Source organism: Thalassophryne amazonica, chromosome 19 (assembly GCF_902500255.1).
Source record: "Thalassophryne amazonica chromosome 19, fThaAma1.1, whole genome shotgun sequence".
Lineage (NCBI taxonomy): Eukaryota > Metazoa > Chordata > Actinopteri > Batrachoidiformes > Batrachoididae > Thalassophryne > Thalassophryne amazonica.
In genome coordinates, this window is record NC_047121.1 from 59,529,642 (window position 1) to 59,544,727 (window position 15,086).

The 15,086-nt window shown below is 40.4% G+C and overlaps 1 protein-coding gene and 1 long non-coding RNA gene across 2 annotated transcripts; both read right to left on the minus strand.

The window, feature by feature from the left end:
* Position 1: 1 nt before the first annotated feature.
* On the minus strand, positions 2-13,067 carry LOC117531937. The gene is made up of 19 exons (XM_034195127.1): positions 13,040-13,067; positions 12,720-12,826; positions 12,298-12,465; positions 11,867-12,066; positions 11,663-11,775; positions 8,943-9,049; positions 8,531-8,698; positions 8,100-8,299; positions 3,575-3,687; positions 3,105-3,211; positions 2,749-2,916; positions 2,318-2,517; positions 2,114-2,226; positions 1,645-1,751; positions 1,223-1,390; positions 792-991; positions 588-700; positions 118-224; positions 2-7 (listed from the first exon to the last, which is right to left on the minus strand). Exons 1-19 carry the CDS (start codon positions 13,065-13,067, stop codon positions 2-4), a joined length of 2,493 nt encoding a protein of 830 aa, XP_034051018.1.
* A 186-nt stretch (positions 13,068-13,253) lies between these two features.
* On the minus strand, positions 13,254-13,973 carry LOC117501169. Its single transcript, XR_004557952.1, has 3 exons — positions 13,825-13,973; positions 13,394-13,593; positions 13,254-13,302 (listed from the first exon to the last, which is right to left on the minus strand). It is a non-coding gene; the product is annotated as an uncharacterized LOC117501169 (long non-coding RNA).
* Between the last annotated feature and the right edge of the window lie 1,113 nt (positions 13,974-15,086).

A 15,086-nucleotide genomic window follows, 5' to 3' on the forward strand; every position in this document is an offset into this window, starting at 1 on the left:
TTCACATCTATAACTTGTACACAAAGACTTGAGCTGAAGATTGTAAACTTTCAGCAGTGATAAATTGGATCATTGGGTCTTTTTAAAACAGTTTGAATAGAAAAAAATATTACTTACGATGGAGACGTTGAAAGCTTCCAGGTCTGTGAAGGTAGCCTGCTCTACAAATGAGCCCAGGTTTTTCTCAAGAAATTCTGCATCGTTCTGAATTCCTTTCCTGCAAGCTAAGGAACGAAAAAGAAAAAAGCAATTTTATCATATTTCAGCAAACTTTCTATTTATTCCTTAACTCACAGGGGAACAGGGGAGTTACGGGTTCCAAATCAGGACCATTCAGATAACAGATCCAACAGACAAACGTAAACTCCTTTCTTGATCAGTTTATATGGACACCACTGGAGAGGTGAGCATGAACTGAAGTAAAGCAAGTGCTCTACAGGCCCATTTCAATTCGGGTTCAAACGTTTGGACCCATGAAGACTGACTGCTACACTGAGTCTGTTCTCAGTACAATCTGACAAAATGTGGCACAATTCCAAGTCACCCAAAGAAAAAACATGTGGTCCAGTTTACTTCATCAGACCTACCTGGTGTGTTGAATTCACCGGCAGAATCCTTCAAGAAGTTGAGCAAAACTGCAGCATTTGCTCTTTGTCTTTCCGGAGGTGTTGTGGAGTAAACATGGCTCAGCCCCTTCACACTGCAAAGGGTCAACACAATAAGTATCATCAAATTCCTCTTTAACATTTTATTAATTGGAAACATGGTGTGTTTATGTTTGCAGTGCTTACACAGCACGATAGTTTGTGCAGTTTATGAACAACGTTACATTCATGAGCATCAACGGGTTGAAGCTTGCCAGACAAGGTCTTAGCAAATCGAGGAACCACCGGTTCCACTCATTTTCACTGAAGCTTGGAAGACGGGGCGCGATGAGGTCAAAGGTCCGATTCATTGCGAGATCTCTTGCACTGGATTCAATCACAATATTCTGTCCAATTACAAAATATGAAATCAGATACACGTTACACAGTTTGCATGTTGCACGTAGTTCAGAAGTCATTAGCAAGCAGTTGAAGAGCAAAAGGAATGTTCTCAATCATCTGATACAATAAGAACACTGTAACTGATGTATAGAAGTAGATGCATATGTATAATTTGACTCTGCTTGTTTTAAAGAATGGGAATTTTCTTCTTACCCCAATGTCAGAGGGAAGCTTACCGGTGCATTTTTTGTGAGTTCAGTGAGCAAAACCTCCACATTTTCAAAGCCATTGCCCTGCTCGAGCCGGTCAAATACGAGCCTGACTGTGTCTGTATTATTGATGTTCCCTGAGCTCTGTAGAACTTGTGCCAACTGAGAAGGACGGAGCTGTGAAATGGCACCAGTCTAAAAGGGCATGGACAAAATCAAGGGTTCACCATCACTGGCATACGTACTTCATTAAACAAATAATAAATGGTATTTTATGACAAAGAAGGACATTTGATTATACTAACATTATAAAAACATTAACAGACTCAATTTTCACATCTATAACTTGTACACAAAGACTTGAGCTGAAGATTGTAAACTTTCAGCAGTGATAAATTGGATCATTGGGTCTTTTTAAAACAGTTTGAATAGAAAAAAATATTACTTACGATGGAGATGTTGAAAGCTTCCAGGTCTGTGAAGGTAGCCTGCTCTACAAATGAGCCCAGGTTTTTCTCAAGAAATTCTGCATCGTTCTGAATTCCTTTCCTGCAAGCTAAGGAACGAAAAAGAAAAAAGCAATTTTATCATATTTCAGCAAACTTTCTATTTATTCCTTAACTCACAGGGAACAGGGGAGTTACGGGTTCCAAATCAGGACCATTCAGATAACAGATCCAACAGACAAACGTAAACTCCTTTCTTGATCAGTTTATATGGACACCACTGGAGAGGTGAGCATGAACTGAAGTAAAGCAAGTGCTCTACAGGCCCATTTCAATTCGGGTTCAAACATTTGGACCCATGAAGACTGACTCCTACACTGAGTCTGTTCTCAGTACAATCTGACAAAATGTGGCACAATTCCAAGTCGCCCAAAGAAAAAACATGTGGTCCAGTTTACTTCATCAGACCTACCTGGTGTGTTGAATTCACCGGCAGAATCCTTCAAGAAGTTGAGCAAAACTGCAGCATTTGCTCTTTGTCTTTCCGGAGGTGTTGTGGAGTAAACATGGCTCAGCCCCTTCACACTGCAAAGGGTCAACACAATAAGTATAATCAAATTCCTCTTTAACATTTTATTAATTGGAAACATGGTGTGTTTATGTTTGCAGTGCTTACACAGCACGATAGTTTGTGCAGTTTATGAACGACGTTACATTCATGAGCATCAACGGGTTGAAGCTTGCCAGACAAGGTCTTAGCAAATCGAGGAACCACCGGTTCCACTCATTTTCACTGAAGCTTGGAAGACGGGGCGCGATGAGGTCAAAGGTCCGATTCATTGCGAGATCTCTTGCACTGGATTCAATCACAATATTCTGTCCAATTACAAAATATGAAATCAGATACACGTTACACAGTTTGCATGTTGCACGTAGTTCAGAAGTCATTAGCAAGCAGTTGAAGAGCAAAAGGAATGTTCTCAATCATCTGATACAATAAGAACACTGTAACTGATGTATAGAAGTAGATGCATATGTATAATTTGACTCTGCTTGTTTTAAAGAATGGGAATTTTCTTCTTACCCCAATGTCAGAGGGAAGCTTACCGGTGCATTTTTTGTGAGTTCAGTGAGCAAAACCTCCACATTTTCAAAGCCATTGCCCTGCTCGAGCCGGTCAAATACGAGCCTGACTGTGTCTGTATTATTGATGTTCCCTGAGCTCTGTAGAACTTGTGCCAACTGAGAAGGACGGAGCTGTGAAATGGCACCAGTCTAAAAGGGCATGGACAAGAAGAAGGATATTTGATTATACTAACATTATAAAAACATTAACAGACTCAATTTTCACATCTATAACTTGTACACAAAGACTTGAGCTGAAGATTGTAAACTTTCAGCAGTGATAAATTGGATCATTGGGTCTTTTTAAAACAGTTTGAATAGAAAAAAATATTACTTACGATGGAGATGTTGAAAGCTTCCAGGTCTGTGAAGGTAGCCTGCTCTACAAATGAGCCCAGGTTTTTCTCAAGAAATTCTGCATCGTTCTGAATTCCTTTCCTGCAAGCTAAGGAACGAAAAAGAAAAAAGCAATTTTATCATATTTCAGCAAACTTTCTATTTATTCCTTAACTCACAGGGGAACAGGGGAGTTACGGGTTCCAAATCAGGACCATTCAGATAACAGATCCAACAGACAAACGTAAACTCCTTTCTTGATCAGTTTATATGGACACCACTGGAGAGGTGAGCATGAACTGAAGTAAAGCAAGTGCTCTACAGGCCCATTTCAATTCGGGTTCAAACGTTTGGACCCATGCAGACTGACTCCTACACTGAGTCTGTTCTCAGTACAATCTGACAAAATGTGGCACAATTCCAAGTCACCCAAAGAAAAAACATGTGGTCCAGTTTACTTCATCAGACCTACCTGGTGTGTTGAATTCACCGGCAGAATCCTTCAAGAAGTTGAGCAAAACTGCAGCATTTGCTCTTTGTCTTTCCGGAGGTGTTGTGGAGTAAACATGGCTCAGCCCCTTCACACTGCAAAGGGTCAACACAATAAGTATCATCAAATTCCTCTTTAACATTTTATTAATTGGAAACATGGTGTGTTTATGTTTGCAGTGCTTACACAGCACGATAGTTTGTGCAGTTTATGAACGACGTTACATTCATGAGCATCAACGGGTTGAAGCTTGCCAGACAAGGTCTTAGCAAATCGAGGAACCACCGGTTCCACTCATTTTCACTGAAGCTTGGAAGACGGGGCGCGATGAGGTCAAAGGTCCGATTCATTGCGAGATCTCTTGCACTGGACTCAATCACAATATTCTGTCCAATTACAAAATATGAAATCAGATACACGTTACACAGTTTGCATGTTGCACGTAGTTCAGAAGTCATTAGCAAGCAGTTGAAGAGCAAAAGGAATGTTCTCAATCATCTGATACAATAAGAACACTGTAACTGATGTATAGAAGTAGATGCATATGTATAATTTGACTCTGCTTGTTTTAAAGAATGGGAATTTTCTTCTTACCCCAATGTCAGAGGGAAGCTTACCGGTGCATTTTCTGTGAGTTCAGTGAGCAAAACCTCCACATTTTCAAAGCCATTGCCCTGCTCGAGCCGGTCAAATACGAGCCTGACTGTGTCTGTATTATTGATGTTCCCTGAGCTCTGTAGAACTTGTGCCAACTGAGAAGGACGGAGCTGTGAAATGGAGTCAGTCTAAAAGGGCATGGACAAAATCAAAGAGCAATCAATACAAAAAAAAGTGGAATGTTTAATTTGAATAGACAAGACTGCGGTCAGTTCAGTTACGTACAACAGAAAAATTGGGATTGAGGGTTTGCAAATCCTGCAGATCTGCAAATTCAGAGAAGCTACCAAAGTTATCCTGGAGCCACTCTTTAGTACCACTGCTGGCTGAGACACAGCCAGGATCTGGGAAGAAAAAAAGACAAAGACTTGGATGAACCACTGTGACCAAAGGCTGTCACCACTTTAATCAATTGAAACACAGTGCCTGCCTTTACCTGATGAGTCATTTTTCACAAGGAACGGCTGGATGAAATGAGTCAAGACTGATTTCTGTGTCTCTCTCTTCATGGATGGTTGGACTCTGCTGAATGCCCGGATGCTAACATTGAAGAGTGAAGGCCAAATCAACAAGTGTATAATCAAATGTATATCTCCAAGATAATCTGCCATCAATGTCCACAGTTCAGAAATATGTAACCTGGTTACTTACACAGTGTGGTACGTTTGGCAGCTGAAGTTTGTCGAGCTGAGACAAAACAGGAAGTTGGGTGATGAAGCAGCCAAAAATGGATGAAGGTTTGTCTCAAACCATCTCTTGACAAAGGCATCATCTTGCACTTGCATCTGGCTGAAGTTGGCAATTATCACCTCTCCAACAGCCTCAAGAATGGGGGTCAAGGACTGACTGCTGGTGTTGGGAGCCTTAAATTGGGCAGGTGGGGAGGTCTCATTTAATAGGGCACCAGGTTCACAGGGAAAACACCAATTTTTTCTGAAATGACACTTTTGGACTTACCATAGCAGAGTACATGGTAAGAGCCTCATCCAGCACAGGAGAAGCTTCTCGGATGAAAAGCTTCCAGACCTCTGGGGAGTATGTCATTTGGCTTTGCAGCGAACAGTTCAACAGTGTCGCCACGTTGCTGGGTGTGAGATGTGTAGCCTTAAAATGAGACAAAAATAAAGACTGAGTTCATGACAATTCATCTCAGGAAGTAATTAAAGCAGAAGACACTGAAACCTGAAATAAAACAATCTTACTGAGGAACAGGCGTGTGCAGTGATGGAAATATTGCACAGGGCTTCTGTCAAGTTGCCACCAGATTGGATTTGTTGTGACCTAAACAAAACGATAGTATGAAAAACAGTGTTACTTAAAGGGGAAAAGGAAGAAAACCAGAACACTGCACTTCAAACAGTGATTCACCTACCCGCTGACGTCAGCACAGATATGACTCACTGTAAAAAGACAATATTCATGCATCACATAATTGCACTTTCCCGTGTCATTTTGCAATCACCCTGGAGCTCGCTCCACTTTTACACACTTACCGTTAACTGCTGTGTTGTTGCACTGGAGACAAAAACATCATCATTATTACACTTGTGGCATATTTGACACAGATCAAAAATTTTTTGTCTCTTAAAGTTTCAATAATAAACTCTAACCTTGTCAACTGTCAAGTGTAAATATGTTCAATATGTATAAAATACAAAAGAAAAGCAACTTACCCTCAGAGAACCTGTAATGCGACAACCTGTTTGACAGACAAAATAAAGTATCAAGTGAATACAGCTCTGACAGAAATACCTCATTCAATAAAAATGCCAGAAAGCATTTTTTTAATCACTTACGTAGGAATTTCATTTGGAGGCTTCCTATGCTTGATTTCACACTCTCTGGAAGATTCAATTTGAAGCACTGCTGAAGACCATTGACTCTAAAAACAACAACACAGTGAGATGATTTGTCAGGAACCAGAGTTCGATGACAAACACAAACAACATTTTTATGTGCAGACTTGAAAATTTCCATTTCTTACATGGCAGTGTATGATGGACAGTCAGCGTTCCTGGGGATTTGTCTGAAAAAGGCCTGGATGAACTGACTGAGCGGGTCAGTGTCTGAGGAATCCAAGAACGTGTTGCACACCACCTTTATGAAGGTCTCATTCTCCAAAGCACCAGTGTCTGGATCCACAAGTAACTCAGCCTTTTGCTGCGGTGTGAGACGGTCCAGAACTTCCATCTGTGGGAACAAAATGAGTTTGGTTGTGGTTTGTGCTTGTGTTGAGTCGCTGCCTTAATAAAAACTCATTTATATTCTTGTGTAAATTCATGTAAATGCATTCAAAGCCAGAGTCTGTTTTTTCCAATAAAAGAAAGTCTAGATTAATGAAAAAAGTCACATAATCTTGTCTAAAATCCTGTTTGAACAGCACAATGTTTATTTTCCATAGAGAGAAAAATTTTTACTGTGTTTGCTGAGTGCACAGTTCACTTTTCCCATTTCTTTTATCTTTCAGGTGTGTTGATGAAGCCAGCGACAATTCCACGGATTCTTGTCCTTATCGGACTTTTTCAAACAGTCTTTCTCACCATCTTCTCTCTGTTCAACGCCGTTCCGTGACACAGACATGCTGAACAATTCTTCTTTTAAAAACTTTAGAGCTCTAAAGGTTTGCGATGTCCACATGCTACATTTAGCTTAAGCTTTGCGCAGGAGCCACACATCGTCTCCGCAGCAACCAACCAGTCCCGTTTTACACTTTACGAGAGGGATTTTTCTCTTCAAAACTCTGTGGATCCAAGGACACTGATTTGTATCTGTAACACACAGATCAGTGTCCGTGGACCGCCGCGGTTTTATAAAATTTCCACGATATTGAAAAAAGAACATGTTGCGATAGACATTTTAAAAACTCAATGACAATCACAATTACAGAGTAAAACACTAGCACCACCCCCGATGAAATCCCTGGAATTTCACAAATCCATGGAGTTTTCACAGCCCTGAAAACAAGGCTGACCATCACTGGCATACCTGCTTAATTAAACAATTACAAAATGGTATTTTATGACAAAGTAGGACATTTGATTATACTAATGTTATAAAAACATTAACAGACTCAATATTCAGATCTATAACTTGTACACAAAGACTTGAGCTGAAGATAGTAATCATGGATCATTGGGTCTTTTTAAAAAACTTTGAATAGAAAAAAATATTACTTACGATGGAGATGTTGAAAGCTTTCAGGTCTGTGAAGGTAGCCTGCTCTACAAATGAGCCCAGGTTTTTCTCAAGAAATTCTGCATCGTTCTGAATTCCTTTCCTGCAAGCTAAGGAACGAAAAAGAAAAAAGCAATTTTATCATATTTCAGCAAACTTTTATTTATTCCTTAACTTACAAGGGAACAGGGGAGTTACGGGTTCCAAATCAGGACCATTCAGATACCAGATCCAACAGACAAAAGTAAACTCCTTTCTTGATCAGTTTATATGGACACCACTGGAGAGGTGAGCATGAACTGAAGTAAAGCAAGTGCTCTACAGGCCCATTTCAATTCGGGTTCAAACGTTTGGACCCATGAAGACTGACTCCTACACTGAGTCTGTTCTCAGTACAATCTGACAAAATGTGGCACAATTCCAAGTCGCCCAAAGAAAAAACATGTGGTCCAGTTTACTTCATCAGACCTACCTGGTGTGTTGAATTCTCCGGCAGAATCCTTCAAGAAGTTGAGCAAAACTGCAGCATTTGCTCTTTGTCTTTCTGGAGGTGTTGTGGAGTAAACATGGCTCAGCCCCCTCACACTGCAAAGGGTCAACACAATAAGTATCATCAAATTCCTCTTTAACATTTTATTAATTGGAAACACAGTGTGTTTATGTTTGCAGTGCTTACACAGCACGATAGTTTGTGCAGTTTATGAACGATGTTACATTCATGAGCATCAACGGGTTGAAGCTTGCCAGACAAGGTCTTAGCAAATCGAGGAACCACCGGTTCCACTCATTTTCACTGAAGCTTGGAAGACGGGGCGCGATGAGGTCAAAGGTCCGATTCATTGCGAGATCTCTTGCACTGGACTCAATCACAATATTCTGTCCAATTACAAAATATGAAATCAGATACACGTTACACAGTTTTCATGTTGCACATAGTTCAGAAGTCATTAGCAAGCAGTTGAAGAGCAAAAGGAATGTTCTCAATCATCGGATACAATAAGAACACTGTAACTGATGTATAGAAGTAGATGCATATGTATAATTTGACTCTGCTTGTTTTAAAGAATGGGAATTTTCTTCTTACCCCAATGTCAGAGGGAAGCTTACCGGTGCATTTTCTGTGAGTTCAGTGAACAAAACCTCCACATTTTCAAAGCCATCGCCCTGCTCAAGCCGGTCAAATACGAGCCTGACTGTGTCTGTATTATTGATGTTCCCTGAACTCTGTAGAACTTGTGCCAACTGAGAAGGACGGAGCTGTGAAATGGCACCAGTCTAAAAGGGCATGGACAAAATCAAGGGTTCACCATCACTGGCATACGTACTTCATTAAACAATTAATAAATGGTATTTTATGACAAAGCATGACATTTGATTATAAAAACATTAACAGACTCAATATTCACATCTATAACTTGTACACAAAGACTTGAGCTGAAGACTGTAAACTTTCAGCAGTGATGAATTGGATCATTGGGTCTTTTTAAAAACGTTTGGATAAAAAAAACAAATTACTTACGATGGAGATGTTGAAAGCTTCCAGGTCTGTGAAGGTAGCCTGCTCTACAAATGAGCCCAGGTTTTTCTCAAGAAATTCTGCATCATTCTGAATTCCTTTCCTGCAAGCTAAGGAATGAAAAAGAAAAAAACTATTTTATCATATTTCAGGAAACTTTTTATTTATTCCTTAATTTACAGGGGAACAGGGGAGTTACGGGTCCCAAATCAGGACCATTCAGATAACAGATCCAACAGACAAAAGTAAACTCCTTTCTTGATCAATTTATGTGGACACCACTGGAGAGGTGAGCATGAACTGAAGTGTCATAATTTTGGTCAGATCAGGGCTTTGAGCCCTTTTTCCATCCATTTCTTTTGTTCTCTTTCTGCCCCAGCTCTGATTTATTAGTTGTTTATTTTCATTATGGTTTATTCTCTGTTCTACTTTACTTTGCCACTTTATTTCTTTGTCACTTTTCATACATCAGCTATGGCTCAGTTCTATTCTAGTTTGTTCTGCTGGTTTATGTTTTCATTGTTTATCATTTGGTTATCAGTTATGTTGTATACTCAACAAAAATATAAACGCAACACTTTTGGTTTTGCTCCCATTTTGTATGAGATGAACTCAAAGATCTAAAACTTTTTCCACATACACAATATCACCATTTCCCTCAAATATTGTTCACAAACCAGTCTAAATCTGTGATAGTGAGCACTTCTCCTTTGCTGAGATAATCCATCCCACCTCATAGGTGTGCCATACCAAGATGCTGATTAGACACCATGATTAGTGCACATGTGTGCCTTAGACTGCCCACAATAAAAGGCCACTCTGAAACGTGCAGTTTTATCACACAGCACAATGCCACAGATGTCGCAAGATTTGAGGGAGCGTGCAATTGGCATGCTGACAGCAGGAATGTCAACCAGAGCTGTTGCTCGTGTATTGAATGTTCATTTCTCTACCATAAGCCGTCTCCAAAGGCGTTTCAGAGAATTTGGCAGTACATCCAACCAGCCTCACAACCGCAGACCACGTGTAACCACACCAGCCCAGGACCTCCACATCCAGCATGTTCACCTCCAAGATCGTCTGAGACCAGCCACTCGGACAGCTGCTGAAACAATCGGTTTGCATAACCAAAGAATTTCTGCACAAACTGTCAGAGACCGTCTCAGGGAAGCTCATCTGCATGCCCGTCGTCCTCATCTGGGTCTCGACCTGACTCCAGTTCGTCATCATAACCGACTTGAGTGGGAAAATACTCACATTCGCTGGCGTTTGGCACGTTGGAGAGGTGTTCTCTTCACGGATGATGCGAAGGAGATGTGTTGCACTGCATGAGGCAAATGGTAGTCACACCAGATACTGACTGATATCCCCCCCCAATAAAACAAAATTGCACCTTTCAGAGTGGCCTTTTATTGTGGACAGTCTAAGGCACACCTGTGCACTAATCATGGTGTCTAATCAGCATCTTGGTATGGCACACCTGTGAGGTGGGATGGATTATCTCAGCAAAGGAGAAGTGCTCACTATCACAGATTTCGACTGGTTTGTGAACAATATTTGAGGGAAATGGTGATATTGTGTATGTGGAAAAAGTTTTAGCTCTTTGAGTTCATCTCATACAAAATGGGAGCAAAACCAAAAGTGTTGCGTTTATATTTTTGTTGAGTAATTATTTAGTCTTGGTTTGTCCTGTCATCTGGTTATCTCTTATTGTATTCTTCAGTCACAGTCAGTTCCAATTTAGTTTTCTCCTAGTGTTTATTTTCCATTCATTCCCTGATCAGTTCTCATGTAGTTTCTTCCTTTGTACTCATTATATCTTGGTTCACCTTTAGTTCTCATGGTCGTGCCTGATTCTTGTTCCTGTTCATCGTAGTATTATATTCTGTTTAGCTCTGTTCATAGTTCCCTGTATTTCCTCACACCCATCTGATTATGTTCTCACTTCACATCATTGCACCTGCCTCATGTCTTTGTCTCTCTCCTTGTTCTGTCTGCTTTGTGTTTTGATTCACTCACACTCCCTGCACCTTCCCTAGTATGTTTGTTCCTGACATCACTTCCTTCCTCTCTATCTTGCACTGTGTTTAATCTTTGACCACTTGCCACGCCCCCTTTCAAGATTGCTCCACACGTGCACATCGTTAACACCACCTGTTCCTCTTTTCACACCCTAATGAGTCCACCAGCATTTACACCCTTACACTCCCCGGCCAGATTGATGTCTTTGTACACTTTCCAGCCTTTGTTCACAGCCCTGTTTTTGTCTCGCCATGTACCGTATTTTTGCTCTGTTTTTGACTGCTCCTTTTGCCTTATCCCTGATGTCTGTGTTTGCTTGTGCCACTGAAGCATGCTCATCAATGACTGCGCTTTTGCCTGATCCCGACTGTACCTCTGCTCCTCTGACTGATCACATGTGTACCGTACCTGTGCCTGCAATACAAACCATGTTATCTCTTACTCAAAGCCAAGTCTGGGAGTCTGCATTGTGGGTCCAACTGCTCCGGGTGCCGGACACCCGCCCGGCCTGACATAAAGCAAGTGTTCTACAGGCCCATTTCAATTTGGGTTCAAACGTTTGGATCCAGGAAGACTGACTCCTACACTGAGTCTGTTCTCAGTACAATCTGACAAACTGTGGCACAATTCCAAGTCCAAAAATAACAAAGAAAGATAAACCAAAGAAAAACCACATGTCCAGTTTACTTCATCAGACCTACCTGGTGTGTTGAATTCACGGGCAGAATCCTTCAAGAAGTTGAGCAAAACTGCAGCATTTGCTCTTTGTCTTCCTGGAGGTGTTGTGGGGTAAACATGGCTCAGCCCCCTCACACTGCAAAGGGTCAACACAATAAGTATCATCAAATTCCTCTTTAACATTTTATTAATTGGAAACACAGTGTGTTTATGTTTGCAGTGCTTACACAGCACGATAGTTTGTGCAGTTTATGAACGATGTTACATTCATGAGCATCATCGGGTTGAAGCTTGCGAGACAAGGTCTTAGCAAATCGAGGAACCACCGGTTCCACTCATTTTCACTGAAGCTTGGAAGACGGGGCGCGATGAGGTCAAAGGTCCGATTCATTGCGAGATCTCTTGCACTGGACTCAATCACAATATTCTGTCCAATTACAAAATATGAAATCAGATACACGTTACACAGTTTGCATGTTGCACGTAGTTCAGAAGTCATTAGAAAGCAGTTGAAGAGCAAAAGGAATGTTCTCAATCATCTGATACAATAAGAACACTGTAACTGATGTATAGAAGTAGATGCATATGTATAATTTGACTTTGCTTGTTTTAAAGAATGGGAATTTTCTTCTTGCCCCAATGTCAGAGGGAAGCTTACCGGTGCATTTTCTGTGAGTTCAGTGAGCAAAACCTCCACATTTTCAAAGCCATCGCCCTGCTCGAGCCGGTCAAATACGAGCCTGACTGTGTCTGTATTATTGATGTTCCCTGAGCTCTGTAGAACTTGTGCCAACTGAGAAGGACGGAGCTGTGAAATGGCACCAGTCTAAAAGGGCATGGACAAAATCAAGGGTTCACCATCACTGGCATACGTACTTCATTAAACAATTAATAAATGGTATTTTATGACAAAGCAGGATATTTGATTATACTAACATTATAAAAACATTAACAGACTGAATTTTCACATCTATAACTTGTACACAAAGACTTGAGCTGAAGATTGTAAACTTTCAGCAGTGATAAATTGGATCATTGGGTCTTTTTAAAACAGTTTGAATAGAAAAAAATATTACTTACGATGGAGATATTGAAAGCTTCCAGGTCTGTGAAGGTAGCCTGCTCTACAAATGAGCCCAGGTTTTTCTCAAGAAATTCTGCATCGTTCTGAATTCCTTTCCTGCAAGCTAAGGAATGAAAAAGAAAAAAGCAATTTTATCATATTTCAGCAAACTTTCTATTTATTCCTTAACTCACAGGGGAACAGGGGAGTTACGGGTTCCAAATCAGGACCATTCAGATAACAGATCCAACAGACAAAAGTAAACTCCTTTCTTGATCAGTTTATATGGGCACCACTGGAGAGGTGAGCATGAACTGAAGTAAAGCAAGTGCTCTACAGGCCCATTTCAATTCGGGTTCAAACATTTGGACCCATGAAGACTGACTCCTACACTGAGTCTGTTCTCAGTACAATCTGACAAACTGTGGCACAATTCCAAGTCGCCCAAAGAAAAAACATGTGGTCCAGTTTACTTCATCAGACCTACCTGGTGTGTTGAATTCTCCGGCAGAATCCTTCAAGAAGTTGAGCAAAACTGCAGCATTTGCTCTTTGTCTTTCCGGAGGTGTTGTGGAGTAAACATGGCTCAGCCCCCTCACACTGCAAAGGGTCAACACAAAAAGTATCATCAAATTCCTCTTTAACATTTTATTAATTGGAAACATGGTGTGTTTATGTTTGCAGTGCTTACACAGCACGATAGTTTGTGCAGTTTATGAACGATGTTACATTCATGAGCATCAACGGGTTGAAGCTTGCCAGACAAGGTCTTAGCAAATCGAGGAACCACCGGTTCCACTCATTTTCACTGAAGCTTGGAAGACGGGGCGCGATGAGGTCAAAGGTCCGATTCATTGCGAGATCTCTTGCACTGGATTCAATCACAATATTCTGTCCAATTACAAAATATGAAATCACATACATGTTACACAGTTTTCATGTTGCACATAGTTCAGAAGTCATTAGCAAGCAGTTGAAGAGCAAAAGGAATGTTCTCAATCATCTGATACAATAAGAACACTGTAACTGATTTATAGAAGTAGATGCATATGTATAATTTGACTCTGCTTGTTTTAAAGAATGTGAATTTTCTTCTTACCCCAATGTCAGAGGGAAGCTTACCGGTGCATTTTCTGAGAGTTCAGTGAGCAAAACCTCCACATTTTCAAAGCCATCGCCCTGCTCGAGCCGGTCAAATACGAGCCTGACTGTGTCTGTATTATTGATGTTCCCTGAGCTCTGTAGAACTTGTGCCAACTGAGAAGGATGGAGCTGTGAAATGGCACCAGTCTAAAAGGGCATGGACAAAATCAAGGGTTCACCATCACTGGCATACGTACTTCATTGAACAATTAATAAATGGTATTTTATGACAAAGCAGGACATTTGATTATACTAACATTATAAAAACATTAACAGACTCAATATTCACATCTATAACTTGTACACAAAGACTTGAGCTGAAGACTGTAAACTTTCAGCAGTGATAAATTGGATCATTGGGTCTTTTTAAAACAGTTTGAATAGAAAAAAATATTACTTACGATGGAGATGTTGAAAGCTTCCAGGTCTGTGAAGGTAGCCTGCTCTACAAATGAGCCCAGGTTTTTCTCAAGAAATTCTGCATCATTCTGAATTCCTTTCCTGCAAGCTAAGGAATGAAAAAGAAAAAAACTTTTTTATCATATTTCAGGAAACTTTTTATTTATTCCTTAATTTACAGGGGAACAGGGGAGTTACGGGTTCCAAATCAGGGCCATTCAGATAACAGATCCAACAGACAAACGTAAACTCCTTTCTTGATCAATTTATGTGGACACCACTGGAGAGGTGAGCATGAACTGAAGTAAAGTGTCATGATTTTGGTCAGATCAGGGCTCTGAGCCCTTTTTCCACCCCCTTTCTTTTGTTCTCTTTCTGCCCCAGCTCTGATTTACTAGTTGTTTATTTTCATTATGGTTTATTCTCTGTTCTACTTTACTTTGCCACTTTATTTCTTTGTCACTTTTCATACATCAGCCATGGCTCAGTTCTATTCTAGTTTGTTCTGCTGGTTTATGTTTTCATTGTTTATCATTTGGTTATCAGTTATGCTGTAATATTGGGTTTTGTTTTCTGTTAATTATTTAGTCTTGGTTTGTCCTGTCATCTGGTTATCTCTTATTGTATTCTTCAGTCACAGTCAGTTCCAATTTAGTTTTCTCCTAGTGTTTATTTTCCATTCATTCCCTGATCAGTTCTCATGTAGTTTCTTCCTTTGTACTCATTATATCTTGGTTCACCTTTAGTTCTCATGGTCATGCCTGATTCTTGTTCCTGTTCATCATAGTATTATATTCTGTTTAGCTCTGTTCATAGTTCCCTGTATTTCCTCACACCCATCT

Coding starts and splice junctions, on each gene's coding strand:
- LOC117531937 (XM_034195127.1), bottom strand. CDS start 13,067: ATGTTTGAACCCGAATTGAAATGGGCCT. Junction 12,827..13,039: donor ACCCGAATTGAAATGGGCCT/GTAGAGCACTTG, acceptor TTCATTCCTTAG/CTTGCAGGAAAGGAATTCAG. Junction 12,067..12,297: donor AACTCACAGAAAATGCACCG/GTAAGCTTCCCT, acceptor GTAATTGGACAG/AATATTGTGATTGAGTCCAG.